Source organism: Emydura macquarii, unplaced genomic scaffold, assembly GCF_026122565.2.
Source record: "Emydura macquarii macquarii isolate MOO-44397 ecotype Brisbane River unplaced genomic scaffold, CSIRO-AGI_Emac_v2 contig_1451, whole genome shotgun sequence".
Lineage (NCBI taxonomy): Eukaryota > Metazoa > Chordata > Testudines > Chelidae > Emydura > Emydura macquarii.
The window spans coordinates 19,718,310-19,745,232 of record NW_027131588.1 but is presented as its reverse complement, the minus strand read 5'-3'; the positions used below and the strand labels follow the sequence as shown (position 1 = coordinate 19,745,232).

Genomic DNA, 26,923 nt, shown 5'->3' with positions numbered 1-26,923 from the left:
CCCTCCCTGTGTGTCCCTGCACCCCTCCCTCACTCAGCTAGCCCTCCCCCACTCCAGCTGTCCCTGCACCCCCACTCAGCCACCCCTCCCCCACTCCAGCTGTCCCTGCACCCCCACTCAGCCACCCCTCCCCCCTCTCCATAGGGCACGTGGGCGGCAGGGCACGGGGATGCAGGGTCTGGGTTGTGCAGTGTCTGGGGGTGCAGAGCAGGGGGCGGGGCTACGCGGCTGCCGGGGGCAGCAGGCTGTGTTTGGCGCATGCGCAGACAACTGCGCAGCGCGAGCCGGACGTGGCTACCCCGCCCGCTCTGACTCTGCGGTTGGGGAATTGGCCGTTGGTTTTTTTCCCTCCTTCCCCGTCCCGTAGCCGCCGCAACGTGCTGGGAGCCTCGTAGCGCGGTGGGCGGGGCCGAGTGAAAGGGGGGGCGGGGCTTCTGAGCCTGTTGGCATAGGCCGACTCGCCGACCCGAACCCGCGCCGCGCCGCCATGCTGGCCCTCAGAGCTTTCGTGCGGGGGGCGCGCGGGGCCTGCGCCTGTCCCCGCCCCCGCCCCCGCCCTCAGGTAACGGGCGGGGCGGGGCCACCGTAGGGGGGAGGGGCGGCGCACAGGTTGGGGTGTGGTGCTGCAGTATAGGGCCATGGCGGGGTCAGTATAAGGGGAAGGGGCTGGGGGGTGGGGCACGATAGGGCGGGGAGGGGCCTGGCAGTATAGAGGTGGGGTATGGCACGAGGGGCGTGGAGGGGGGAAGGAGTAAGGTATTGAGTGGGGAGGGGCTGGGGGTATGGGGGAAGGTGTGTAGGATGGAGAGGGGGAGGGGAAGGGGAGGTGAAATGGAGAGGGGGAGGGGCTGGGGTATGGGGAGGGGGTGTGGAATGGAGAGGGGGCGGGGAAGGGGTGTGGAATGGAGAGGGGGCGGGGAAGGGGCAGAATGGGGCAGGGAGAGGGGCGGGGCGTGGAGGGGCACCATAGGAGCATAGGCCGAAGAGAGGGGCGGGAAGGTGGTGGAGGGATAGGGTGTTGTGTATTCTGTGTCCTGCCTCGCTTGTTGCTGTAGCAACAGAGTTAGACTATTATGGGTTAGCCCAGCCCCTTCTGGCTGGTCTCAGAGCAGTTGACTAAAGAGTCTGTGTGTGTTTACATCTGGCTGGGTTCTTTCTGAATGCAAGTAACTTCCAAGTATCCACATGTAACCCATGGGGGGGGGGGGGGGGAATTGTCCCTTGGATGGGCTGCTGCTGGAGGCCATGTGGCAGCTGGGCAGTAACTAGAAGTCACTGTCCTGGTCCTTAATGACCCATGAACGCAAATGGGGGAGGGGAGAAGGGGGTCTGCGAGGGCAGCGCATCCCTGCTTACTTGGCTGTGTTTACTCTTTCCCTGCTCCCGCTCCCCGTAGTAACTTTTACACCTGCCAGGTGCTATTTCAGTGTTTCACTTTGTCGATTTCATAAATAGAAGATGAGGATGCTTTAAAAAGAGAGGGACTTTTTAAGAGGCCAAGTTTCTAACACAAAGAGTGGCTAGGATTTGGAAATAGCAGCCACACTGCGGGTTTTACACCTTCACATTACAGATAACTTCAGCTTCTGCTATTCCTCTACAGCCTGGCAACGTTTTGGCAGGCTTTCACTTCTTGAAATGTCACTATCCCAAGGTTCCCTCTCATCCTTGCTTGCACGGGTCCTAGCTTGTGAAATTCCAGGGGTTCCCACAGTATTTTTGGGACTGATACATCATTGAAACACGACAACGCAACATCATGTTGTAGCAATGAAGTGACTGTCTCTGAAGACAGTGTTCTTAAGTTGGAAATTGAACCACCGCTCTCTGCGCAGAGAAGCTGACCCAGGAGGGTGCTGCACTTACTAGTGCTTTTTAAGGCGTGTCTACATTGCAAAATATGATGGTGCATAAACATGATTGTGAACCTTGGAGTCGGAGGCAGTACTAACTGTGACTTAGAGGTCAGTGTGTAAGCCACAATAACTTGTGGTCAGCTTAATGTCCTCTACCTTGACAATCATGTTCTCAAACAATAAAATTTGGTAATGCAGATGAGCCCTTGGAGTCCTCCAGGGACCTGGGATTGCTTCTTTTGGAAAAGGGAAAGATGAAGCAACAAAGATTGTGTCTTATGGAACCAGGCAATTATATAGTCTTTAAGGCTTGAAATACGTGTCAAAACAATCTCTGAACATATGCTCTTGGCACTCATGAAGGATACAAAGTGCAGAAACTGTGACCTTGATGCTGATTCACTATTAGCCTGTATGGGTCTCAGAATTTTTTTTGTCCTTTCGAAGCTTGACATTGAATGGGTAAATAATAACACATTGCACAATTCATGCAGCTTTAAAATGTGTGAACCTTCTTGCATTAAGAAACAATTATCCCTGGATTCCTTTCAGGTTATCTCCATGAAGGAGAGAGTTAGCCATTTAAATAAACTTTGGGGCATCCTGTCTATACCGTATGTCATGTGCTTTCATGTATTTGCATACCACTGGTGCTCACACTGGTGTACTTAATTAAGTACTTCATCACACAGCGCATAGTCAACCTGTGGAACTCGTTACCAGGGGATATTGTGAAGTCTGAAACTATAACTGGGTTTGAAAAAGAATTAGATAAGTTCATGGAGGATAGGTCCATCGATGGTTATTAGCCAAGATACTCAGGAACTCAACTCCATGCTCCAAGTGTCCCTAAACCTCCGACTGCCAGAAGCTGGAACTAGACAATAGGGGGATGGATCACTCGATAATTGCCCTGTTTTGTTCATTCCCTCTGATGCATCTGGCATTAACCACTGTCGGAAGATAGGATACTGGGATAGATGGACCATTGGTCTGTCCCAGTATGGCCATTCTTATGTTAGGGGTGGATAGGCGACTGGGGCTATGTGCTGGGTCTGGGGAAGCTGCTTTGGCAGCTCTCAGGCATTACTAGTACATTATGTGTTGGTTCTGCTCTTGCTTTGGTGGCAGCGTCAGCCTGGCCTCAGACTGCTCCTGTTAAGTCACTTATTTAGGCTACCAAAACCTTCCAGAGGAAAGGAAATGAGAGAAGGGAAATGGCAATTTTTAAACAATTAATAGCTCAGCAAAAACTGATCAGAATTTCATGGGACAAAGAAAAGGTACTTCAATAGCCTAAAAGCTATCGCTATCCAAATGTTAAGGCCTACTGCAAACGATGGAGGTGGGAGAGCTGCTAAAAGGTGGCAAGAATCCTTTACAATTGACAGTGTTAGAAGCTGGTAGCAATGCCTATAATTTAGGCTGCCCATCTAGAAACGAGATGCACTGAACTCTACAATGAAGCAGCAGATAGTTGTATGGACTTCAGTAGTAGCTTCAATTTATTTATTTATTTTTTAACATTCTCTTCAGGTCCATGCATCTCTTGCTACAGGGCCCAGGCAAAATGATGGCACACTTTATGAAATTCGTACCTATGATGTTAAACCATCAAAGATGAAGGAGTTTGTGGAAATGGTCAATAAATACATCCACCTTCGTACAGCTCATTCAGAGATGATTGGATTCTGGACTGTGGAGTTTGGGGGCATGAATAAGGCCATCCATATTTGGAAGTTTGGTATGCATAGCATTACTGCATATTGCTCTAGTCTTGTGTGTCATGTGCATTAGACAGATGAAGCAGGATGGTTCTTTTGGGCTCATATATAGTTTTTAAACTATAAACAAATTATGAGGGAAGCTCCTATACGGACTACTGAAAACAGATATTTGCAGAATTAAGGTGAGGCATTTATGACATCTCTGTGCTAGACAGTCTTAAAGGGTGTATTCAAATGCAGACTACTCAAATATTCAATGGAGGAATTGCAATTGAGGATTTTATTTGCAGAACACATTCAAATTTAGGGGCTGACCCTGCACTATTGAAGTCAGTGAGAATTTTAAAAATTGATTTCAGTGGAAGCTGGATTGGGTCCTTCAGTTTAAAGTATGTGCATGTATAGTTCTGAGTTGGCCAGTCCAATATTTTAGACTCCCCTCTCTCCTTTCTTGCTCAGATAGTGTTTAATCAGTTTTCTTGTATGTTTGGAGTCACTATCATACAAGAAGATATTCCAGGACCAAATAAAGATCCAATCCTGCAAAAAGAACTATATGGGTGGACCTTTACACCCACATATAGCATCAATGAAGTCACTGGGGTTTTGTACAGGTATAGGGGTACATTTAAAAGGTTCTCTTTGCAGAGTTAGGTATCAGATGGTAGATTAGGATTTATTTCTACTCTGGAGTATTAGCATTTTGAAAGTTTCCCTAGTCTATTCTTTGAGAGTCACCCCTTTATATTGATAGAGCCACCTCTGTTCTGAGCAGCTGTACAGAATATCCTTCACCTGCTCTGCATTGAATGATTGAGCCAGCAGCTGTAGATCAAAATACTTTGAATTCACATTTAGCAGTGATTAACACAATCCTAATCTTCTTTAATTTATCCAATTTTTTGTGCCTCTTCAACTACTTCTCTTTTTACTTGGTTAATTACTTGAATTCATTTTTTTAAAGGAAAACCACCGAGAAACTAATTTATTTTATTAGGGAAAATGGAGATGAAGTTTGTGTGTTTTGTTTTATTTGCTCGACTTGTTCCCTGAGAATACTCCCAGTGTTGCCACACATTCTCTATCTTTCTCTGATGCAATCAGGTAATTGTAACTAACAAAAAGATGTAAAAAGAAGCTAATTTGCTTAGTTGTTCCCTGTATTTGCCAAGACACTGGTATTTTTCACTTGTATGGTTTTCTTAAATTATTGAAAATTCTGTGTGCATCTGTGTATGCAGAAAACTCTGTGTACCTTCATATACCCTACTTATTCAAGGTAACATAAACAGGACCTAGGATTGTTGATTAAATCTACCATTCTTAAGGGCTCAAGAAATTCTATGCTTTTCCTTTGTTTGAAAAGCTGTCTGAAAGATTTAGCTTTTTAACCTTTAATAATGTTTCATATAGCTAAACAAAGCATACTTAGTTACATAAGGGAGAATTAGTAAGAAGTATTCTCATATAAGCAAAAGCTCAGTTTAACATGAGAAGAATAAAGCAAGTCTTTTTAAGGAAAAAGGCTAAACTACTACTTTATTTTCTTTTTTCCATTCCTTGTCCCTTCTTGTTTTTTTACCAATAGCCCAATCTTTAGTAGCTGTGGAAAGTGCATACATGAAAGACTTAGTGTCAACTCCTAGATACTAAGAGTGATTGTGGCCACCTGCTTTCATTAAAAAATCCTATTTTAATATTGATGTAAATTTTGCTCGGAAAATCTGTTTGTTCTGAAAATTGTTAGATTAACTCAGAGGGCAAGAGAGGATATTCTTGAAGAAAATTAAACTCTTATGTTAAGTCACTTTATTAAAAAGTTAATTTCAAATCAGGGTAATTTGTTTTTAGTTTGTCTCCTGTCCTCATAAGTTTATTGTAATTGAATCCAATGTGACATGGAGGGAAAATGCACCTGACAGAACTGTATTTGGAATTTTAACGTCTTTCCCTTTCTTGTAGATAATTTTGCCCATAGAGCAGAAGTCCGGAAAGCAATAGCCAATGATAAAGAATGGCAAGAAAAATTCATCTCTCCAGTTTTGCCCTTCTTGAATAATCAAACCAATGAAATTGCTTACCTGGTACCATGGTGTGAGATTGGGAAGCCTCCAAAGGAAGGGGGTGAGCTTTTTCTTTCTTTGCATTGATTAAAACTATCAATGTGGATTCAGTAATAAGAAATACCTTAACGTTTTAACCAAATGTTATATTGCGTAAAAGGCTAGTGAAAAGCTCAGTGACTTTTACAGGAATATGTAAGTTAGGGTAGGGCACAGCATAGCTGTGTGTGTGTGGTGTGATGTGGGTGTGGTGTGTGTAAACTTGCACTTTCATGAGTTGGTAGCTAAAGTCCTATGCAGTATGTTTGGGAATGAATTGGAAAATTGGATGGGTGAACAGCTAGGATGAGCAACCTGTACTCCCTACAGCCATGCTCTGAATATTTTTCTCTTGATTTGCTTATTCTCTCAACATACGAGTGTTTGTTTTTCTGGGTATATTAAAAGACAATCCAATATCCCTTCTCATTTGCAGAGTTTACACCTTACAGTATAAAATAAAGTAAAATTGCCTCATTTTTAATACAATTTCACACACAAGGTCAGATTAGCAGATGACACTCAGATTTTTCACAGATCCCATTTATGTTTAGGGAACAATTTTTTTCTTGTTTTGTCACCATCATGATTTTTAAAAACCTACTTTCCATGAGGTAAATATGCATCATTCATGCAAAATTCACTGTGGCCAACATAACAAAAAAACCCACAAATATTTTCCTATCCATCCACATCTTTCAGTAACTCTCTTCTGTAGTTCCTCCTCAAAGGAAAGACCTTTGAAGGATAAAGCTGATAAACTTGTCCCGGGTCAGTAATTGCTGCTTCAGCCTCAGGGCGCCTTCTTGCTGCAATGAATGCTGTCAAGATTCATGTAGTAGTTATGATGTCATAAATGGCCACAAAGGACCCTGTCAGTTCCAGAAAGGGTATTTAGGGTCTGGGCTAGTTCACATTGCTCATCTTCTATAGCCTCAGGAGATTTGGATGTCTCTAGACACCTGAACACTGCCCTGCTGAATCAATTGCATGTGTAGATCCTGGAGAGAAGAGACTGGTGTTCACTTGAAATGGCTGTCCTCTATCTTTGAAATGGCTCCCCTATTCCTGTGTGACATGGTGGATCTTGGGACCATTTGGAGCAATATTTTGGTCTACTAACCCCGACAGTTGGGAGTTACTGCTTTCACTGAACCACAATAAATGTGAGGCTGACTTGTAAGATTGCAATACCCTTTAGAGACTCAGACAATTGATTTGACATTTCATGATCTGTACTACTGTATTCTTTTTCCATCAGGGGTGTATGAGATAGTTACTTTTCAGATGAAGCCTGGTGGGCCGGCTCTGTGGGGCCAAGCGTTCAAAGCTGCAATCAATGCTCATCTCAATACAGGCTACACGAAGCTGATTGGTGTTTTCCACACAGAATATGGATTACTTAACAGAGGTACAGTCCCAGTCAGTTTCCAGTACAGTGATGGGCACAGAGGGACAAAGGTGCAAACCTCTGTGGCTGTTGAGGGCCCCTGGCAGGGGAAGAATGTGGATGTGCGTGCCCTGACTGGCAATGTGCTAAGTAATGCAGGTCCTCCTCCCTCCCCCTGGCTCTAGTGCAGGGCAGGGTATATTAAAATCCCGGGCAGGGGCTGCAGCATGGCTCCACAGCTTGTGGGGTAGGATTCTCACTTGCATTTCTCTCTGCATCTCCCTATGGCTGAATCCAGCTGCTGAGGCTGGGGCCACAAAAGCAGCAGTACTCAGGAGAATGTTCAAACTCCTGGTTAATGTAACTACAACTTTGGAGCCTTCATTTTGGATCCTGGACCTCTTGTATGGAGTTAGCTAATCAAAAAACGTGCTGGCTTATCATTTCTGTCACCATCACTTTACTTGCCCAGAGTCAGCATCCATGATGCTAGCACCAAGCATTGGTATTCTGAGAATGGGGCGTTTGTCTCACTGTAAGTGCACCATGAAACAGTGCTAGCACTAGCCCTTTGGGGAATTGAAACTCCATATATACACACATCATACCAGTAAGCAAGCCCTGTCATTGTTGAAAGAAAGAATTTAAATTTACAAGTAAGAAGTCTGGCTCATGCTTGCTTGTGGATCACTTCCCCCTCTAAAATACAGCTAAATTACTCCCTCTTGCCAGGGGAAGAGGAGCATCTTGGCACTAGCTCTGGTATCACTGTAAGGTGCATGGAAGGGCGCTCATGTACCAGCACCACGATAGCCCCACTTGTATGGTGGATGCTGCACATGGACACACACAACTGTCTACCTAGTCGCATCCACTATTTCTTTTGCTGTGGAATCGTATAAACTGTAACCTTGCATTCAACTTGACATGGGGTCTAAAAGACAGTTTGCTGAAACTGGAGTTATGGCTTCCAAAGGTTAGAAAATGCAGTGTTAAGTCAATGTAAGAAAAAGCTCTGCAGAAGGAATGTCTCATCATGTACCTGTTTGATGAATTGCTACTTGTGGGTGGAGGATTTCAGAACCAGGGGCCTGTAGGATTTTTTTGTACTGTAATTTAGTTATGTCACACTCTTCAGTTTGGTTTGCTCTTGTTCTCACAGTTCACGTGTTCTGGTGGAATGAGAACCCGGACAGCCGTGCAGCAGGAAGGCATTATGCCCATGAGGACGCCAGGGTGGTAGCAGCTGGTGAGCAAGAGGGCTGTGTCTTTTAGGCATGTGCACCTGTCCTGGGGTTGATACACCCCGTCATGGGGCCATTTAAGGATAAAAAGCAAGCAAGAGTTGTGGGGGAAGAAATCTCCCCTGGTCAGTGACTCAGGCTCCAGGGCGAGAGTCAATGCAGCTGCCCTTGTCTTCAGGGCAGCGTGGCCTGTGTGGCAATGTCCACTTCTTTAGGCAGTGACCAAACCCAGCAGTGGATACGGTACAGGGTAGGGAGATCTAGGCCTGCCTTGCTCCGAACGAGGACCCTGTTCAACTGATACTCCTGTGTTCAGGCTCAGTCTCTCACTGCAACAGTCCCATTCCCGGGGTCGCTTCCTACCCTTAATTCCAGCGTTGGTAGTCTCCTGGCATCAGCAGTCTCTTCTCTGCTGTCCTTGCTGGTCAACTAGGCATTCACAAGGGCTTCAGTGTGCTTGGCCTCTGCAGCCGGGGGCTCCAGCAGTTTCTTGGCAGGAGCTGCTTCATACGTCTGCTTTCCTCCTCCATCAGCCCCGACTGAGCTAAACTGCACCCTTTTATACTCTGTCTCCAGTCGGAGCATGCCCAGCAAGTGCGTGGGGGTGTGGCCTCATCAGTCCACAGGGCGCGGTTAACCCTTGCTGGGTTAGTGCAGGGTTGATACACCACGTCACAGTACTGAAAAGTCATAATGCAATTCATTGAAGAATGCTGTCTTGTTTCAATTAATTCTGTGTATTTAATTTCAGTGCGGGAGAGTGTTAGATTCCTGGAGTCCCAGCAAAACATGCTCCTGATTCCTATGCCGTGTTCACCATTGAAATAGTTTTCTACCAACTGATGTGATGACAGACAAAACATACTTTCTTAGAGCATTTTTATCCTGGACTGTCCTGGGTCTCTCACTACTGATATAATCTAGCCACATATTCTTCAGTTTGTGGTATATGGATACAACCTGAATCCATGTGCTTAATCTTAGTGCAGTGTTAATGTCAGGATGTAACATGCACTACTTAAATTCTTTTGCTTACCGACCCCTGTGCAGTCCATGCCCCAATAAGAATTCAAGGCCTGCACACCGTGCTCTGAACTTTGCAAACACTTCATGTTAGCCATGAATTGCTCAGCTTAGCTCCACTTGAAGATGTTTCCATGTGGAAATATTCTGTAATCAGTGCAAAGAGGCAAAAGACCCTTTCCATAGCTCATCGCTGTGCCAGTGGAAAGATGACCAGAGAGCTATTACCATATAATGTACTTTGCTACCTCCTGAGAAGCTCACATCTTCCCAGTTACTACTACTTGTCCTAAGAAGCAGGAATCCTAACCAAGGTTTTGCATACTGACCATACATCTCACTGGTGTGTCTGCTTGTATTTATTATTATTAATAAGGTTGCAATGACGTTGGCATTAGGTATGCAGTAAAATTGGTCAAGTGATGATACAGGGAACTCAGCTTAAGTATCAGGAGTATCTTTTTTTACTTGAACTACTGTATTTCAATTCACTTAAATTCTTTCTATTGTGGGTGCAGACCCTTCTATTCAATTATGACTGAACAGTAAGTTACATAGGTCACATTTCCAGGCAAATACTTGTTTAGTGTGCTGAAACTGATTATGAATGAACTGATTTAATTCTGAAAGTGTCTTTGTGGATTCTGTATCCGATTAACTGGTTCACTAAAGTACATGTGCCTATACTTCTTTGGAGAAAGCTTTGCCAGCCGGTAAAGCTTAAAGCCTAATAAAAGCATTGATTAGTGTTCTACATCTTCTATACAGCCATATTACTTGCCTAAAGCTCTTCCTATTCTTTTAACCAAGAGGTTATAATACTGCTATAAAGAGAGCATCCCAAAGGTTCTACGTATTGGTCGCAGCAGCCTATTCCTTTAGAGCCAGTAACCTTGCCCCTTAACTTACTGGAAGGAGTCACACTGCGGGTGTAGATGCATGTTGCCCTCAGCACTTTTCATCTATCTGGAACTAAAAATCAAATCCTAGTCGTGTGTGGCAGTGCGAAGCATTTCCCCCAGCGCTAAAGTCAAGGTGTTAATTCAGTTACTTCATACACTGAAAGACTTACAACTAAAGCTTAGTTTTAAAATAAAATCAAATTTAGATGGGGGAGATACTGTCTTTACTGATGTCAAGTCACATCCTGGGGTCAAGTGCAGGCAATGTAAATAGGCTTTGATAAAGTTGCCCGCTGTAATAGCCCTGTTAGTTGTAAACTGCATCACAGCGGAAACCTGCTATCCTCAGGATAGGACCAAGATCAGTCCCAGTAGAGATTGACTTCTTCAGAGGTCAGTTCCTCCTAGCTAAAAAAAAAAAAATTAAGTTGAAATTTGGGGCCAGCCTGTGGATTTAGGCACCCAAATGAGCAGCCTTATTTTTAGAATGTTATAGTCACCCAACCTGGAAAATGTCTGTCCCCATCACTTGCTTCTTGCAGCTTAATTTGTCAGAGCAGAGTTTTTGGGGTGTGTTTTTCTTCTTTTGGCTGCTGGTTTTTTCAGGCCAAAGAGGACAGCAGGCTAACAGCTGAGTTGGTCCTGAATTTGTAAATGAAAGTTCCTGCCTGGAGCCTGTGCTGGTTCCTAATTGCAGCTGAATGTTGCAGAACGGCCTTTGCAAGGTTGTGTGGAAGTTCACACCACAAATCAAACATAGGCAATCTCCTCTTGTGTGGATGACAGTCTAATAGCACTGTTCTAAACAGGAACTGCATAACTGCAACATTTTGGTAGACGAACAGTGCTGTTACAGCTTTATTTTTGACTTAATACAGGCAATTAAAATGCCTAATACTTCACAAACAGTTATTAGCAAATACAAATATATATATATATATTTTGTTTTTAATGAAAATGTCCATTGAAGGATTTAACTTACAAAGTTCTGTTGTGAAATCTCTAGATTTTGCAAAGTTAATAGATATTCCAGTGCAAAAATAGATCCCATTACAGATAGCATAAAGTGCTTGGAATGAAGGACCAACGGTTTTTTTTTTTTTTTGGCAAGGTCATGAAGAAGGGGAGAAGAAGCATAGAAACAACTTTATCATGGGGAAAATAACATGTATAGTCCTTATTGAAAATACAAATATACTACAAAAAGGGATGCAACAATTTAATAGCATACAGTAAGTGATAACATTGTTTCAAATACATAAATGCCCTAAGTGCAGTCCCATTATCAGAGTGGTTCACAATTGTAACACGTGTGGCACTTGGATAATTTTGCCTGACATCCAACTACATGGCGGAAAAAGTAGTTTGAAATCATTTCACTGAGTGAGTAGTATGTGAGAACTGTACGGCCTAGTCTGGATTCGTTAGAGATAAAAAACAATTACAAGTGTCAGAATTCTCCAGGGACTGAAGCATTGTGAAATATTCCTGTAGCCTTCAGTATTTAATGTAACTTTTCTTTTTATCATAGAAGCCAGTTTGTGCATTAGGAATCTTAAAGGCTTTCTTCTTTGGCAGGGTTAGGAGAAATGAGCACATGGTGAGTACACTGTCCACCCACTGCAGATAAAATCGTACATCAAAAAACTGTAACCAGCTGTATGGATTTAAAACAAACTCCATCACTGTAGGCTCAAAGTTTGCACTATTATACTGACTGTTAGTGCTGTGCACTGCAAGACTAGAGCTATTATCTCAGTCCTTCTGTTGAGATTGTGAATCAGTGCCATTTGTGGTATGAATTTTCAGCAGTATTAAGCGTTCAGTGTATTCACTGTATTCATTGATGTTGAAAATCATACCTTAGCCCTGATCCTGCAGCCCTTGGTATCATATGAGTTACAGTCACAGGATTGGGCCCAATATTTATAACAGCTCTGCTCCTGAAAATATAATGTATACTGTTAATCTATATTAATCAAGTGGTGAGGCTGCTGTAGGGAAGTCTTTGATTGAGTTCTTGTAAGTACAATACAAATTATGCTTTAAGAAATGAGGTATACTAACCCCTTCTGTCCTTTTCCTTTTACAGTATGTAAAAAACACTTCAGCTGAGCTGTGGATTAGTTTTCCCAATGCAGGAGTACAGTGAGGATTGGTAGATTGTGCAAGGAGTTAAGGGTTTCATGTAATAAAATGCTGAATTATCTATGCTACCAAAGATGCTTGGAACTATGTAAATAATCATCACATAGCCTAATACTGCTAGAATGATTATTTCAGTTCCTGGCACTTTCTATGTTTATTAGCCTAAGACTTCAGGGCATTTATAGAAAAAAAAATCAAGTGATTTCTTGATGATGGTGGCACATCAAGAGATAATAAATAGAGGCACAGGTTCCGCAAGGGACATAAAGCACATGAGTAGTAAAAATGCCCCTTGCTGACGCTAGGTCAAATGTTGAAGCAAGGCTGAGGTGCCCAAGGAGACATTTGTGCAGGTCTGCTCCCATGGCGCAGACAAATGAGAGTGTGTCAGTAATTCTCACCATCATAAACATGTTTCTTTTGAAGTTTTGAAATGTAGATATTGGATTGATGTCAGTCACTGTGCAGTTGGGGTTTAGGAGCCTAGTTGTTCAAGGGGAGCTTACATGAGGTGGTTTCCCCCATGAACAAGAGTATATTGTGCAGTTAGGGTTCACCTAATAACTGAAACCAAATCACATTAATCTAACCATATCTCAATTTCCAGGTAGGAGAGTTCCAGGTGAACTTTAGTAGCTGAAGCCAGGGATAATGGTACTTGCCAGAACACACCATGGTACATGCCTATAACAAAGTTATCCCTGAAAATAAAGCGTGACAAGACAGGAATAATGTAATAAACTACACAGTGGCTAAAGATCTGATTGTTGCATTTCCAAACCCCAATTATGTCGCCTGCTTAAGGACACAAATAATACTGTTGACAAAAATCTAAATCTCTTCACGTTTTGCATTTAAGTGAGAAAGCCAGAAATGGCACCACCTTTGAGCTAAGCAGTAATGAATTTCAGCTGCTGGTTACCTTGCTGCTGCCAAACAGGAAGTCAAGAGCAGACGTTCCACAACCAAATGACTGGTCTTGTGTTTTATAATTTACTCTTGGCATTAGCGGCGTACACAACCTGTCAGTTTGTTGCTCTGGTCCGATCACTAGTTTTGCCTCTCATCCATCGTTCTCTGCTTGTGCAGCCTTCCACGTGGCACTATTGTCAGGTACCTCAAGAGGAGCAGGAAAGTACTTAACTACACAATGGCTAGTCAAGAAGCAGGTGACTGGTCACAGTGCTAGTGGGACAGTCCCATGCATTTGTAAGCTTCACAATTGTGCACGCTGCCATCATTGCAGCTGGTTATCCAATCTATGCATACCATCTACATGCAGTATGCTTTGTGTTTTAGGATGATCACTGACTGATCCACACCAGCCTAAAAAGATCTTTACTGAGTAGCTGGTCAGGTGGGGTTTTTCCCCCCCACAAAATAAGGCCACAACACTGTGCCTTTTGGTAACTGATTGGCACTGGCTGTTTTGGTGCATTCACTGCCAGCAATGGATGTAGCACCAGGGAAATCCCACGCCTGGTATGGAAAAATGTAAAGGGTATGAATGCATGCCTTTAAAATAGCAATAAATAATCACTGGCCATGATTCCTCAATCAACGATTGTTGCAACCCTAGGAAAAATATACTGTGTAGAAACAAAATACAGTATGGGGAAAGCCCACAGTGTCCGATGGGTTCCATACTACAGTTTCACAGAGTTATACTGTAATGAACTAGATTCAAGTCAGTCACTTGAGAACAGTACAAGGCAACGACTCCAAGAGGCCCTGCCTCTGTAATGGAATTTTGTTTTCATTGCATTGAATTGCATTGCATTGAATGGTTATCAGTCGAGTGTCCAGTTTACGTCTTTCCCTCGGTATCCTCTAGCTTTCCCCTGGGGGAATATCCCATTCCATGCAAAGGAAGGTGCGTGCTCTCATCCTTCTGCTCAACGTCCTGTCCTTGCAGAGGGTAGCTCACACATAACTTTCTTTTACCTTCTCATCTCGCAGAAAGGAAGTAAGGACTGCAATGTCCACAACAGTCTGGTTTTTGTGCAATGATATGTCCTTTGTGTGGTCATCATCACTTTGGTCCTTGGCAAAGTTTACAAATACCTACAAGAGAAAAGAGTCACATCTTAAGTCATTTTAGGTTCCGCTTAGGGCGGGACGTTTTCTTCTGTGAATTGGCCTTTTTTTAAAACTTTATTTACCATGGATTCAATCCTGCTCCCTATTGAAATGAATGAAAAAATTCCCACTGGCTTCAATGGCAGTAGGGTTAGGTCCAGTATCTACCTCTGTGTCAATTACAATAGAGTTACAGAAGAAAAGCCCAAGTGGGAAAAGCAAAAATGTGGTACGCAGGAAGCAGCATTGCCCAGAGGCTTCAGCTGCATTGAGCTCAACATTGTATTAACCAATTTCTTCCTGCTCATAACCCTCATTTCATCCTCCCTGCCTGGGCACCCTCTCCCGATCATACGTCTTTCAGCCTCCTTTTCTACTGCCCCAGAGTGGGACCAGCCGTTGCTACCTCTGGGCCAAGCACCCTCCTTGAAACCCTTTCAACACAGATCTCTTCAGCAATGGGTGCTCCACCCTTTCCCTGCTTCTGCTCTGCACAGTGCCCGGGCTAGATCATAAACTCTGAAACAAAGGCCCTGTCCTTTGAAGTCTCCTGTTTTTTTTACAGTGTATTTTTACAGTGCTACATACCTCGCATTTATAATTACCACATGTTCACAGTGTGCTATATATACCTTGCACTGCTATGGTGCCGCTCATCTGAGGATTTCAAAGGCCTTTATAAACACTATGAAGTTAGCCTCAGGGCCGCTGCAAAGTAAGCAGGCATTCTGAACCCCATTTTACAGATGAAGAAACAGAGAGTTAATGAGTTTACCCACAGTCACACAGGAAATCTGTGGAGAACAGGGAATAGAAACCAGGTATCCTAATGTCCAGTTCCATACAATTGCAAGACTATACTTCCTCCCTCAAATGTGTTTCTCTTCGCTTTTAAATCACATTTAGCCTGCATGTTTGGTTCATAGGGAAAAAAGGATGCCGGGAATAAGCCATTGGCAATACGATAATACCTAGCTCCTATATAGCCATTTTCATGAATAGATCTCTAAGTGCTGTGCAAAAAGAGGTCACTAGCGTTATCCCCATTTTACAGATGGGGAAACTGAGGCACAGAGCGGTGAACTGACTTGCCCGAGCTAGTGGCAGAGATGGGAATAGAGTCCAGGTCTTCTGAGGACTCTATCCACTAGGCCCCGCATAAGTATCCAATTTGCCTTTCTACAAAGGTGAGATTCATTGCCTGGTTACGAACCCTGCACGTAGGAAATACTCCGCTGAAGACAAATGGCCAAGCCCTGCTCCCAAGTCAGTGGCGTTACTCAGGGTTTCCCAGCTACGCAAGGAGAGCAGAATTTGGCTCCTGGCACACGAGACACTTACTTGGTCAAGTGTAGTTTGAGAGACGGAGTAGTCTTCTATGTGGAGTCTTTTTTTGTTCTGGGAGAGGATGCTAAATATCCTAGCTAGAGAGGACGGCGAGGAGGGGAGCTGGTACTGAAGCATGTTCCGATGCTTCTCCTTCAGGACGCTGCCAGGAAAGGCAAGCCCAAAGAATTCCTGAACCGGCTTCAGGTTGGGGTTTGCCCCTGCTATTCGCACTATGATTGTATAACCATCTCCAAACCTGCAAACGACAGCAAGCAGAGGAGCGCGTAGGTGAGTTGCTGTGAAAAAGGGGTGTCGCTTAGAACACACAGCCATTTCCTGTAGCTCAGAGAGCGACAAGAAAACCACAGAAAGATGAACTGGAGAAGGAGAAAAAAATCACATCAATATCCCAGCAGTTGAGACTGAACTGCTTGTGCAGCCTTAAAAACGCAGGCCCCCTGACAAGCTTGTGGCCTGAGCTCACCTGTTCTTCAGGTGCTGGACACTGCCAAGACACCTGAACCGCCCGTTGACCATTATTGCCATTCGCGTGCACAGGGCTTCGCATTCTTCCATACTGTGGGCAAAGGAAAAAGCATTTAGGCTGTGTCGACACTAAAACTTTTGTCGGTTAGGGGTGTGAACGAACCCCCCCCCAAACCAACTAAGTTTTACCTACAGAAGTGCCACTGTGGGCAGTGCTATGTCCGTGGGAGATGTTCTCCTGCCGACATAGCTACCACTGTTCATTGGGGTGGTTTAATTATGCCGACAGATCTCTTTCTCCTCGGCACAGAGCGGCAACAAGGAGACCTTCCAGCAATGCAGCTGCAGCAGTACAGCTGTGGTGCTGTAAGGTCTGTAGGGTAGACATCCTAAGCCTCTAGAAAAAGCCTGCATTTTCTGAGATCATCACCGCTTAGCACCAGCCTGCATTTGTAGAAACGAAGCAGCTGAGCTGAATGTTTAGATTTCAAAATCCCGGCCCCACTTAAATCAGACTGGAGAAATACAATGCAGCATACAACTATAATGAACACTACATGCCTGTGAGATGTGAGTACCACTGATCTCCCCTCCTTGATGATGCTCAGAACACAGTTCCATAAGAAACGGCGTGCTTTGGGATCCATTCCCGTTGTTGGTTCATCCTGCAAATTATATTTAATAAACCATGTGATATTATCACAGGCTACTGATAAATATTTTCATTGTGCATGAAAAAATGTAACTGTGAAGCGTGGGAACCACACCCATCCAAATGATTTTTACTGGAAAAGTTTAAAAGAACAAGAAGAAAGTTTCATGGAAACTTTTCCCCTTTTTTTCAAAATTCAAAATATGTTTTTTCCCCCAGAATTTTAACTTAGTAAAAATGTGATCAGCTGGTCAAAATCTGGGGTACAAATTTTGTGAAAGTTGTCAATTCTTTTTCTTATTACAACATTTTGTCATCAATTTCAACATTGGAAAAAGAATTCACGAGCGCTAGTTTAAATAGAACGTGTAGCTCACTCTTCACATACTATGGGCTTTAGAGTAGCTCTCTTTCAAGGAATCATAAAAAGAAAGGTAAAACCGTTGTTTTCTTTTCCAAGCTTTTCTCAAACGGTTCACACATACAGGCCAGTATCCGATCATCTTTCTGTGCACAGAACTCCCAGGAAGTTAAGGGAGTTTTGTATAAAAATCAGTGGCAGACCGTTGTCCTTAATTCTTAGTGAGTGTCCAAATCTAGATGGTCATTGCCAAAGTACTTGGAAACAACTCTCTAGAACAAATTTCCAAAAACAGAGGCCTGAAGTTCATGCAATATTTTGCCCTATATTAGCACATCTAACTGCAACATTTGCACATGTAAGTTGGGTCTTTGCACACGCAATGACTTGTTATGCATTTAAATGTATATTTCATTGCCAAATGGCAAAATTCCATGGACTTTAATGGGAACAGGACAGAGACTTAGTTACTTTTTAATGGGAAAAAACCGTTAATACATGAACAGTCATGAACTCACCAGGAACACCACCGGAGGGCCTCCAATTAGGGCAATGGCAGTGGAGAGTTTGCGTCTGTTCCCTCCACTATAGTTCCCAGCACATTTTTCTCCATATTTCACAAGGCCCAGTTTATGAATTGCCCACTCGCCAACCTACAAGAGAGGGTTACATGACCTTCTGAATCAAGAACAGCAACATCTGTGCACATGAGAGCGATGGGATATTCTTTACAATGGTGGCTGACAACTTTCTGGGGCCACTAGTCTAAGACATTGATGGCACCAGCCAGTGCCAACCGCCTCCTATTCAGCTGTGCACATTCCATCCTGCAATGGATCATGGATGTAGGACAGCTCACTCTCCACTGGAAGCAGTCCTCCAGGATTGTCACTAAGGGAAGGCGGAGGAATCTAGTGTACCCCTCACAGCGCTAAAATACCATTACCGGTCAGGATATCAATGGGTGGGAACTACTGCACTGGAAGGAAAAGTGTCTGTGGGAAATAGAAAAATATTTACAAAAACAGAGCCAGTTATACAGCACTCTTATTGAATGATGCTTAGTCTCCATTCACTTGGTGGCAAGCTACAGCTTCCCAGGGACTGCAGACTCATTGTGTGCTTGTAGGAAATGGCCCAAGATTCCTGAAGGTGCTTGCAATTACTACACACCACTACTGCCGATGAAGGCCCTTAAACTGACTGGGGAAATCCTCAGCTGGTGAAAACGGGCACAGCTCCTTTACATCAGACATGGCCCATTAGTATTTCCAGACCAGCACCCTCTTAAGATCTACAGTATTTGAGATGTATATGGTGCCTGTGGTGGACAGCATGAGAAATCAACAGCAGAGAGGGAGGGGTGGTACAAATAGTTTGTAGGACCATTAGCCTGAATGTCTGCTCCAGCATTGGGAACACAAAAATGTCAGTGTTCCAATGATGAAAATGTAGTCCCTACATAAAATAAATGGCCAGACTGCAAAGTCCTTAAATTGGTGATCATTTATGCCAATGAACTCAGTGGGACTACACCTGAGAGTAAGTGACCACCAACAGGAATAAGGGCTCCACCATTTGTCCCTAAATAAGCATTCCTTAAGGCAATAAATCAGCCTTGGTATAATGGTGACCAATAGGAAAAGCCAGGGCAGGGTTTGACTGACTTGAAACCCAGGTGTATTGGTAATATCAGCTGCTCTGGGCAGGACACAGTCATCTTCAGTAGGCGTGAATGAGCAGAACACTTGTTTGGCACTGAAAAAATACAGCCCCTGAAAACCTCACTGTCCTGTCCAAACTGATTGATTAAAGTGGGAAGTGGAATGCATGCCAGCAAAAATGTGTAACCAGTTCAGCCAGGGTCTGTGCTTTCTATTTTGTGTACCTTGCAGACTTCTTTCTCAGGAACACCCCGTAAGAGTGCAAATAATTCCAGATGTTCTCTCCCTGTCAACAGCTCATTAACAGCATCAAACTGAGGGCAATAGCCCATGTTCTGATGGACTTCTTGGATGTTAGACAAGATACTGTAAAGCAAGAGAAGATCCATAGTTAGGGATGCACAACAGGCATTGCCATTTCAGCTCCGGTATACAGAACAGGGATTTGACCAGTCAACGTTCTGGAAGTATCGAACGCCAACAGCTTAGGCAAAGATGTAACTAGATCCCAAAAGCAATTCGGAATCAAATTCATTTCTTTTAAAATGTGACTGTTCATCATGATGGGTCCCGTTTTAAAAAATGCCTAAGTAACTTAAGAGCCCATGGGCACGTCTACATGGCAAGTTACTGCGTGGCAAGCCACGATGTGACTCTACGGTGTACCAGCTTGCCATGCAGTAACGTCCCAGGTGGGCTGCTACAGCACACGAAAGTCCCGGAGTGCCAGCAGGAAGCCAAGCCGCACTCTGGGACTTTCATTGTGCTCTAGCCATGTCCACACGGGATGTTACTGTGCAGCAAGCTGGCGTGCTGGAGATTCACACCATGGCTTGCTGCGCACTAATTAGCTGTGTGGACAAGCCCTAAGCCCTGTTTTCAAAAGTGACTTGGGACTTAGGTACTTTTGAAAATGTTACCCTACGACCTTGACTCAGCAGAGCACTTAAGCACTTGCTTAAAGTTAGGAAAAAGAGAGCCAGGTTTAGTACTGGCATAAGCACGGACCAGTCTAGCAAAGTCAGTGGAGTTACATCTGGGTGGGAAGTTGAGCACACAGGAAGGAGAGAGAAGCAGAGGATTTCTCTGGTGGAAAGCAGAGGGAAGAGTTGTTATGTTGTCTTCTCACCTATTTCCCTTAAGAAAAGCTTCTCCTCCTGTCACATCTGTATCTCCAGTTAGCATCTGGAAAGTTGATGACTTGCCAGCACCATTCACTCCCAGGAGGCCAAAGCACTGAAAACATTAAAGAGCCCATGTGTATTTGAGGGCATGATTTGGAATCTGTAGAATCTTTTATTCCTGACAATGACGCATGAGGCAGGAATAAGACCCTAGACTCTGAGCTCAAGGTGAGAGCGAAGGTCTAAATTAGGGAAAAACCCTTCTTCTTATTTATAAACTTAAACAAATCTGATCTGGAATAGCGAAAGAGACCAACCCTGGATTCCCGCCATTCTGACAGCCGCTCTTCATTATAATCCCACATTTTCATAGGAAGTTTCTGAACTTTTATTTCCGAATCAAATCATTTAGAAGGGAGAATGGAACAAAAGCTTTTTATCTATAGGAGTAGCATCCGACTGCATACCAAACATTAATGTATTTATCCTGCCACCCCCAGGGAGGTCCAGGAGTGTGATTATCTTTGTTTTCCAGAAGCCCTATCTAAGGGATTTAGGGGTTTGCCCAAGGTCACACCCAGAGTCTGTGGCATAGCTGGGAATTGCGTTAAGCACAAGGCCACGTTTCCTCTTCGTTAAAATGAACACCTCCAGCATTTCAGCTCTTATTCTATGCACTGCCTTCTACTGCTCCTAAAGAGTTAAGTAAAAACCAGCACAGATCTCTATGACAAATGGGACGTTACCTCCCCCGGAGGGATTCCAACACAGATCCTGTCCACAGCTGGTTTTCTCTTCATTCTATAAATCTGAAACCAGAAACAACAAATGACTGAGAATAACAAACCTGGGAGGAGAGAATCTGAGCCCCACAGACTTTCCAAAACATATTTAAGGCTCCAGTCCTGATCCCACTGGTGTTGATGGCTAAACTCTCATTGGACTTCAGTGGGACAGGATTAGGCTTTTTATTACATCAAATCATACTAGCCGCACTCATGAGGGTAACTGGTGATCTAGAGCAGTGGTTCACAACCAGGGGTACACGTACCCCTGGGTACGCAGTGGTCTTCCAGGGGGTACATCAACTCATCTAGATATTTGCCTAGTTTTACAACAGGCTACATAGAAAGCACTAGGGAAGTCAGTACAAACTAAAATTTCATACAGACAGTGACTTGTTTATACTGCTCTGTATGCTGTACACGGAAATGTAAGTACAATATTTATATTCCAATTGATTTATTTTCCAATTCTATGGTAAAAATGAGAAAGGAAGCCATTTTTCAGTAATCACGGGCTGGGGCACTTTTGTATTTTTATGTCTGATTTTGTAAGCAAGTCATTTTTAAGGGAGCTGAAATTTGGGGTACACGAGACAAATCAGACTCGTGAAAGGGGTACAACAGTCTGGAAAAGTTGAGAGCCATGGCTCTAGATAATGAGGGAAGCTGGCTTTGGGGTCTGCACTCAGGCACACGGGCAGATTCTCGGCTGGTGTTAATTGGTGTAGTTTTGGTTGATTTCAATGGAGGGTCAGGCCCAGGGGCTGAGAGAGGAAGAACTGCAATGTGCCAGCCAGTGCCCGAGACAGGCGATTTGCAGACACACTGCTGATATCCGACACATTCACCGGACGGAAGAGAACTGTGCTTTAAGCCTAGAATGCACCTCAGGGCCTAGACAAAGCCCACTGAAATCACAAGGTGTCTTCCCCTGGCTCCAGTGGGTTCTGGATCAGGCCCCGGGGAAGCTGTGTGGTACTGGCAGGTGAGTGGCTGCCCCAGCCCCCACCTATCTAGGGAAGCCGGCGCAGCTCCTCTCACCTTGGTCAGCTCTTTGATTTCCAGGATGTCACTCTGCCCGCCGCCACTAATTATCCTCTGCCTCTCCTTGGTCACGTCCTCATCTTCATCACTCACTGGAGGCAACTTGGCACTGACAGGCCTTCGCAGGGGAACAAGTCGACATGCGAAAAGGAAGAGGATAAAGCGTCCATTAGAAATGAAGGACAGCGGGGGCAAGAGGGCGGGGTCAGTCACGCCCTTCTGTGTTTGCAATTCAACCCTGTGTGGCAGGCTAACGTGTGGCTTCCGTCCCATTTAGGCCCTCAAAGCCAGGCTTCGGTCCACAGGCCATGTGCTGACCTGTGCCCGCAGGTGAACTTCACCCGTGGCGAATGCTGATCTGTTTGGTGTCAGAGATTCTACAAATGTCTCGCCGCTAACTTCAGGCACGTGACTCCTAAGATCTCCAGCAGACTCCAGGGCTACTGATTACTGCAGCGCTCATGTCACGTCCTCCAGGCCAAACCGAGTTCACACAAACCCATGTTTCTTCCAGTACAAAACGTTGCAAAGGACCAAGACGTCCTTTCTTCAGGATGACTTCCCCCATGGCTTTTCTCAGGCTGGTTTGATTTGGCACCGGGGTGCAGGACAAACCACTGCCCAACGCTTCTAGTGGAAATCACCAGAAGTGTTTGTTTTGGGCACACAGGGAGATGGGTGTGAACTAGAATTTCAAAACTGCAGCAGTGACGCAAACTTGGGGGCCATTCCTGCTGCCGTTCAGGTAAATGGGAGAAGAAGATCCAAGGCCTGGCTGCACCATTGTTTCCCCTGGTGAGCTGACGATGAGATTGCACAGCGGCTGGTGGCACACGGATCATCATTACCAGAAAGTTGCTAGCTGTGGTTTGACCTTTCTGATTGTCTAAGTTGTGGCATGGATCTTTTGCAGTAGGACTGGGCCTGCTAGATCCTATCTGCCCTTCTCCTATACGTCCAAGCCAAGAGCAGACCTCAGGCTTCTGTGTGTCTCTCCCCACCAGCCCACAACACTGAAACACACTGCAGAGCAAGCTTACCTCGGTTTGATAAAGAACCGGTACTGGATGAGCACGGTGATGAGGAAGAAGACTACCCCTTCCACAGCCATGGCAAAGAGGTTCCGTCCCACCAGATCCCAGGACAGAGGGGATACAAAACGGTTCTCACCTGTTTGGAATAGCCAAAGCACGTAGTCAGCTTTGCCCAGCAGCTGGAGACCGATACAGAGACAAAAGGCTCTTGCCCTGGAAGAGCTTACAGACTAATTTTAGACCAGATGCAATGAGAGGGTGACAGTAAGAGGAAAGAGGATAATAAGATCGCGTGGGGACCCAGTTTTGGCATGTACACGTAGTTCTAGTATTATAGTGATGTTCATTGTGCTAGGCGCTGCACATAGACATAGGAATAGACAGATCCTGCCCTGAAGAGCTTACAATCTAAACGGACAAGACAGTGAAAGGAAGCATCATCCCTATTTTACAGAGGGGGAACTGAGTCACAGAGAGATGACGTGACCTGCCCAAGGTCACACCAAGGGTTGAACCCAGCTCTCCTGCCTGGTGCTTTGACCACAAGACATCTTTCCTCTCAACTTGAGGCTCCATTTTGCAACTAAGTTTTTGTATTTTTAAAAAATCAGCTGATTCAACTCAAAACTCCGTAACAGCTGAGAGCTATTCCCTCTCTAGCCCTGGTAATGCATCAGACGGGAGATGGACAGGCCCCGGCCGGTTCAGAGCAGACTTCTGTGCTGTTTTCATTACTGTTAGCTGGGTGCCAATCCTGCCAGGCCCTGTGAGCCAAATGCCCTGAGTTCCTGGTGATTTCAAAGGGAGGGGAAGGCGCTCAGCACCTCCCAGGCTCAACCCCTACGTGTCCCATCGACATTATGGATCCCACGGGGTGGGAGGTCACTTACCAAACCTTTCCAAAGCGTCGGCCATGGCCTGGTTTTTCACCATGTCGATCAGTCCCCGCCCCAGGCAGAAGTGGGGGAAGATGAGGAACACTGACTTCAGGATGTCGTTGATGTTGTTCAGCTTCTAATGGAACAAAAGCCGAGCACAAATCAGCCAGCCGAGCAGCTTATCCGGGCAGAGCACAAAAAGGATGGAGATTGAGCTTGCTGAGGGTGACCCAGCCTGTGAATTCCCTTCCCAATGGGCAGAAACAACCGCCCCAGCACCAGCACCAACCACCGACAGGCCGGATTAGAAAAACAAGCCTGAAAAGCACTGGCGGAACCTCTGGACATCAAGTATGATCCTAAGGACCCCATGGTGCTAGGCACTGTATGTACCAACCCCACACAGAGAGTCCTGCCCTGCAGCGAGGGCTCACAGTCTAGGATTCAGACAATATGCTCGAGGTGAACGCACAGGGCTGGGGTTCTTATCCCAGCTTTCACGCAGAATACAGAGCTCAGCTTCTCAGCAGAGCGCTCAGCGGCTACCAAACTCACTTCTCCTCCGACTATCCATTAGAAACAGCTGAAGAGTCTGAAGCCCCCTTTCAGCAAGGTACGTAAGCACGTGAGTCGTGCCGCTGATGTCAAAGGGTCTACTCATGTACTTGCAGTTACACACAGGCTTACGTCCCTTGCTGAAATGGGTCTACCGGGCAAGGTGCCCCCACTTGCTCCACCAGTCCCCTTTTCTGACCTCCTGACCTAGCCTGCCCTACCACTCCCCTGACTGCCGGGAGATACGGAACGGGTCCTGGGCTCCAGCCAGGTTCCTAAGGGCATTGTGGAGCAGCAGCGCTGGTGGTGGGGTGGGCAGCAAAGCATTCGGCGGGAACGTACGTTGTTGGTGAAGAGCTCGAGGACAAAAGTGGCCACGCTGCCGTTTATGCCGATGAAGAGATTCACGCTGGTCAGCACCACATACGCCGTGCTGGGGATCTTGAAGACGAAGGAAGCTGGGTACATGAGCGGCGTTATAGACCACCTGGGGAGCAGAAGGACACAGTGTCAGACACGCTCATTCACAGCATGGCTTCACGGATCTCCCTGAGAGATGCAGCCGTACCCGTAGAGCAGGAGGAGAAGGGCCAGCGCAGGCAGGTTGGAAGAGGACACGTAGGATTTCTGCTGGAAGCAGATGAAGATGATGATGACCAAAGTGGCTGGAACTATGTAGTTGCACTAGAACGAGGAAAAAATGGCTCTAGGTTACTTGCAAAATAAAATCAAAAGCATCTTAATGCTCTAAATGGAGGAAAACGGGGCAAAAATAGGAAAATAGAGTCGAAAATTATGAGGCTATCTGCCCAGAAAATAAACTAGCACATTATAAGTGGTGACCGGAGGGCTTGCCAGCCACGCCAGCACTGGAAATGTACCTTGTGCAGGTGAATCGCAATGACCAGGATGTTAAGACACATGAAGGGAAATAAGTCAAGGTCTTTAGTATGGTCACAATTGTTTTGACTGGGGCCCCGTTGTCTGGCTCTGGCCATGCACAGTGACAGCCTCGCCCTGACGGGCTAACAATCCATTAAAAGAGAAGAGAAAAGGTGGGAGGGGAAATGGAGGGATGGAAAGGGGAAGTGACTTTCCCACGGTCACAGAACCGGCCAGCAGCAAAGCTGGGAATCCAGCCCATGGCCGCTGAGTCCCAAGGCAGCGTCCCGCCCACCTGCTCCTGCTGTAGAGATGCAGAATCTTCAGCGCTCTCTAAAGGTCAGGAAACTCCCCCGAGAGTGGGAGTTCGCCAGACCCTTTCAGTGTGTGTGTGACCAAGTGCACACGTCTGTGCGCGCGCACACACAAAAGGGCCAAATTCAGCCCTGCCGGAACTCGATGAACTGCACCAGCTTATACCAGGGCCAGTCAGCTGTGCCGGGAGACAGATGCTGCATTGTCAGGACAGCCGGATGGGTAGATCTGGAGCAGGAGCAGCCTGTCAGCATTACCAGGCACCAGACACTCATCACATGCATCCCCTTAGGGCACTGGTGCCCCGCCCCCTCCTTTACCAGTTGCAGAATCTGTCCACCCACACCCCTGCCCCATTACTGCACAGTCGGCTCAGCAGAGGAGCTTGGCCTGAAGGCCGAGCCAGGGGCAGAACTGGGGATGGGTCGGAGAAAGAATGAGGTCAGAGCTGGCCTGGGGGTGGAGCGGGGCCAGGAGCAGAGCCAGGGGCTGCGGCTGGGGACTGGGAACAGAGCTGGAGGTGGAGCTGCGGCCAGCAGCCAGGGTTGGGAGCTGAACCAGGCCCAGGGGCGAGAGCAGAGCCGCAGCTCCAGGCGCCAGGCCAGAGCGGAGCTGGGGACGGAGCCGGGCTGGGTGGTGCTCCCTCCCAACCCTCTCTGGGGCTGGCCCAGGCCCCGCCACACCCCCCTCCCTGCTATGGGGGTGCGCCCCAGTTTGGCTACCACTGCGTTAGGGGATGTAGAAGAGCACACACTCCTGCATCCCCGGGAGCTTTGCAAGGATGGTGTAGTGCCTTTGAGGCATGGCACGCCCACTGCATTGCCCCCACCGCAGGCCTGGGCCTACCAGGCACAAGCTGGCCTTAGTTTTGCAGTGACGGGCGTGTGATGCATGTTGTAACCTGCTCTGAACGATGAGCTCCCGTGATGCCATCTCACCATATCCCAGACGAAGTTAGCCAGCCAGTAGATCACAGGCTTCACCCCACTGATGAACTGCAAGTGCTTGGCCTTGCTGGCCCGCTCCTGGATCAAGAAAACCACAAAGCTGGCTGGGACGAAGGACATGGCGAAGATCACACAGATGGAGACTAAAACGTCCACCGACGTGGTCATGCTGGGCAAAGAGAAAGCAGAGCGATGATAAATTACTGCCACAGTCTCCCTCCATGCTTTGCTAGCGAACCGTAGCACCATAACCTGAACAGGGGCCCATATTGCCACCCATACCACACAAGGGGAACACGGGGGATAGAACTGGGCCCGCTGTTTAAGCTTCTTTGCAAGTATGTTCATTGAAAGGGCATTCTTAGGGCCAGAGAATGATGAGAGGCCTTTCACATG

At 45.9% G+C, this 26,923-nt stretch overlaps 2 protein-coding genes across 5 annotated transcripts in view; one reads left to right on the top strand and one right to left on the bottom strand.

Annotated features, from left to right (window-relative positions):
- The first annotated feature begins 303 nt into the window (after positions 1-303).
- Positions 304-13,128, top strand: LOC137156452 (protein NipSnap homolog 3A-like). 3 transcript variants are annotated; one of them, XM_067553293.1, is made up of 7 exons: positions 304-562; positions 3,393-3,600; positions 5,546-5,707; positions 6,947-7,096; positions 8,238-8,324; positions 11,776-11,844; positions 13,000-13,128. In XM_067553293.1, the coding sequence occupies exons 1-6, from the start codon at positions 488-490 to the stop codon at positions 11,826-11,828; spliced, it is 735 nt and encodes a 244-aa protein (XP_067409394.1). In that variant the 5' UTR covers positions 304-487; the 3' UTR covers positions 11,829-11,844; positions 13,000-13,128. The 3 variants fall into 3 exon arrangements, with proteins under 3 accessions (XP_067409394.1, XP_067409393.1, XP_067409395.1); XM_067553292.1 differs by lacking the exons at positions 11,776-11,844; positions 13,000-13,128 and adding an exon at positions 9,071-10,088 and having other exon boundaries at positions 314-562; XM_067553294.1 differs by lacking the exons at positions 304-562; positions 11,776-11,844; positions 13,000-13,128 and adding exons at positions 1,902-1,964; positions 9,071-10,088.
- Positions 13,129-13,344: 216 nt separating this feature from the next.
- The window catches only part of ABCA1 (ATP binding cassette subfamily A member 1), a 125,707-nt gene continuing 112,128 nt past the window's right edge, over positions 13,345-26,923 (bottom strand). For both annotated transcript variants that reach the window (XM_067553290.1, XM_067553291.1), the window contains 14 exons: positions 26,519-26,696; positions 24,952-25,067; positions 24,726-24,870; positions 23,841-23,964; positions 22,957-23,086; positions 21,914-22,034; positions 20,834-20,896; positions 20,093-20,199; positions 19,188-19,329; positions 17,818-17,952; positions 16,848-16,951; positions 16,285-16,377; positions 15,813-16,056; positions 13,345-14,456 (listed from right to left, as the gene is read on the bottom strand). In XM_067553290.1, the coding sequence (XP_067409391.1) occupies positions 14,316-14,456; positions 15,813-16,056; positions 16,285-16,377; positions 16,848-16,951; positions 17,818-17,952; positions 19,188-19,329; positions 20,093-20,199; positions 20,834-20,896; positions 21,914-22,034; positions 22,957-23,086; positions 23,841-23,964; positions 24,726-24,870; positions 24,952-25,067; positions 26,519-26,696 (1,843 nt within the window). In that variant the 3' untranslated portion in view covers positions 13,345-14,315. The remainder of the gene's footprint in view (positions 14,457-15,812; positions 16,057-16,284; positions 16,378-16,847; positions 16,952-17,817; positions 17,953-19,187; positions 19,330-20,092; positions 20,200-20,833; positions 20,897-21,913; positions 22,035-22,956; positions 23,087-23,840; positions 23,965-24,725; positions 24,871-24,951; positions 25,068-26,518; positions 26,697-26,923) is intronic.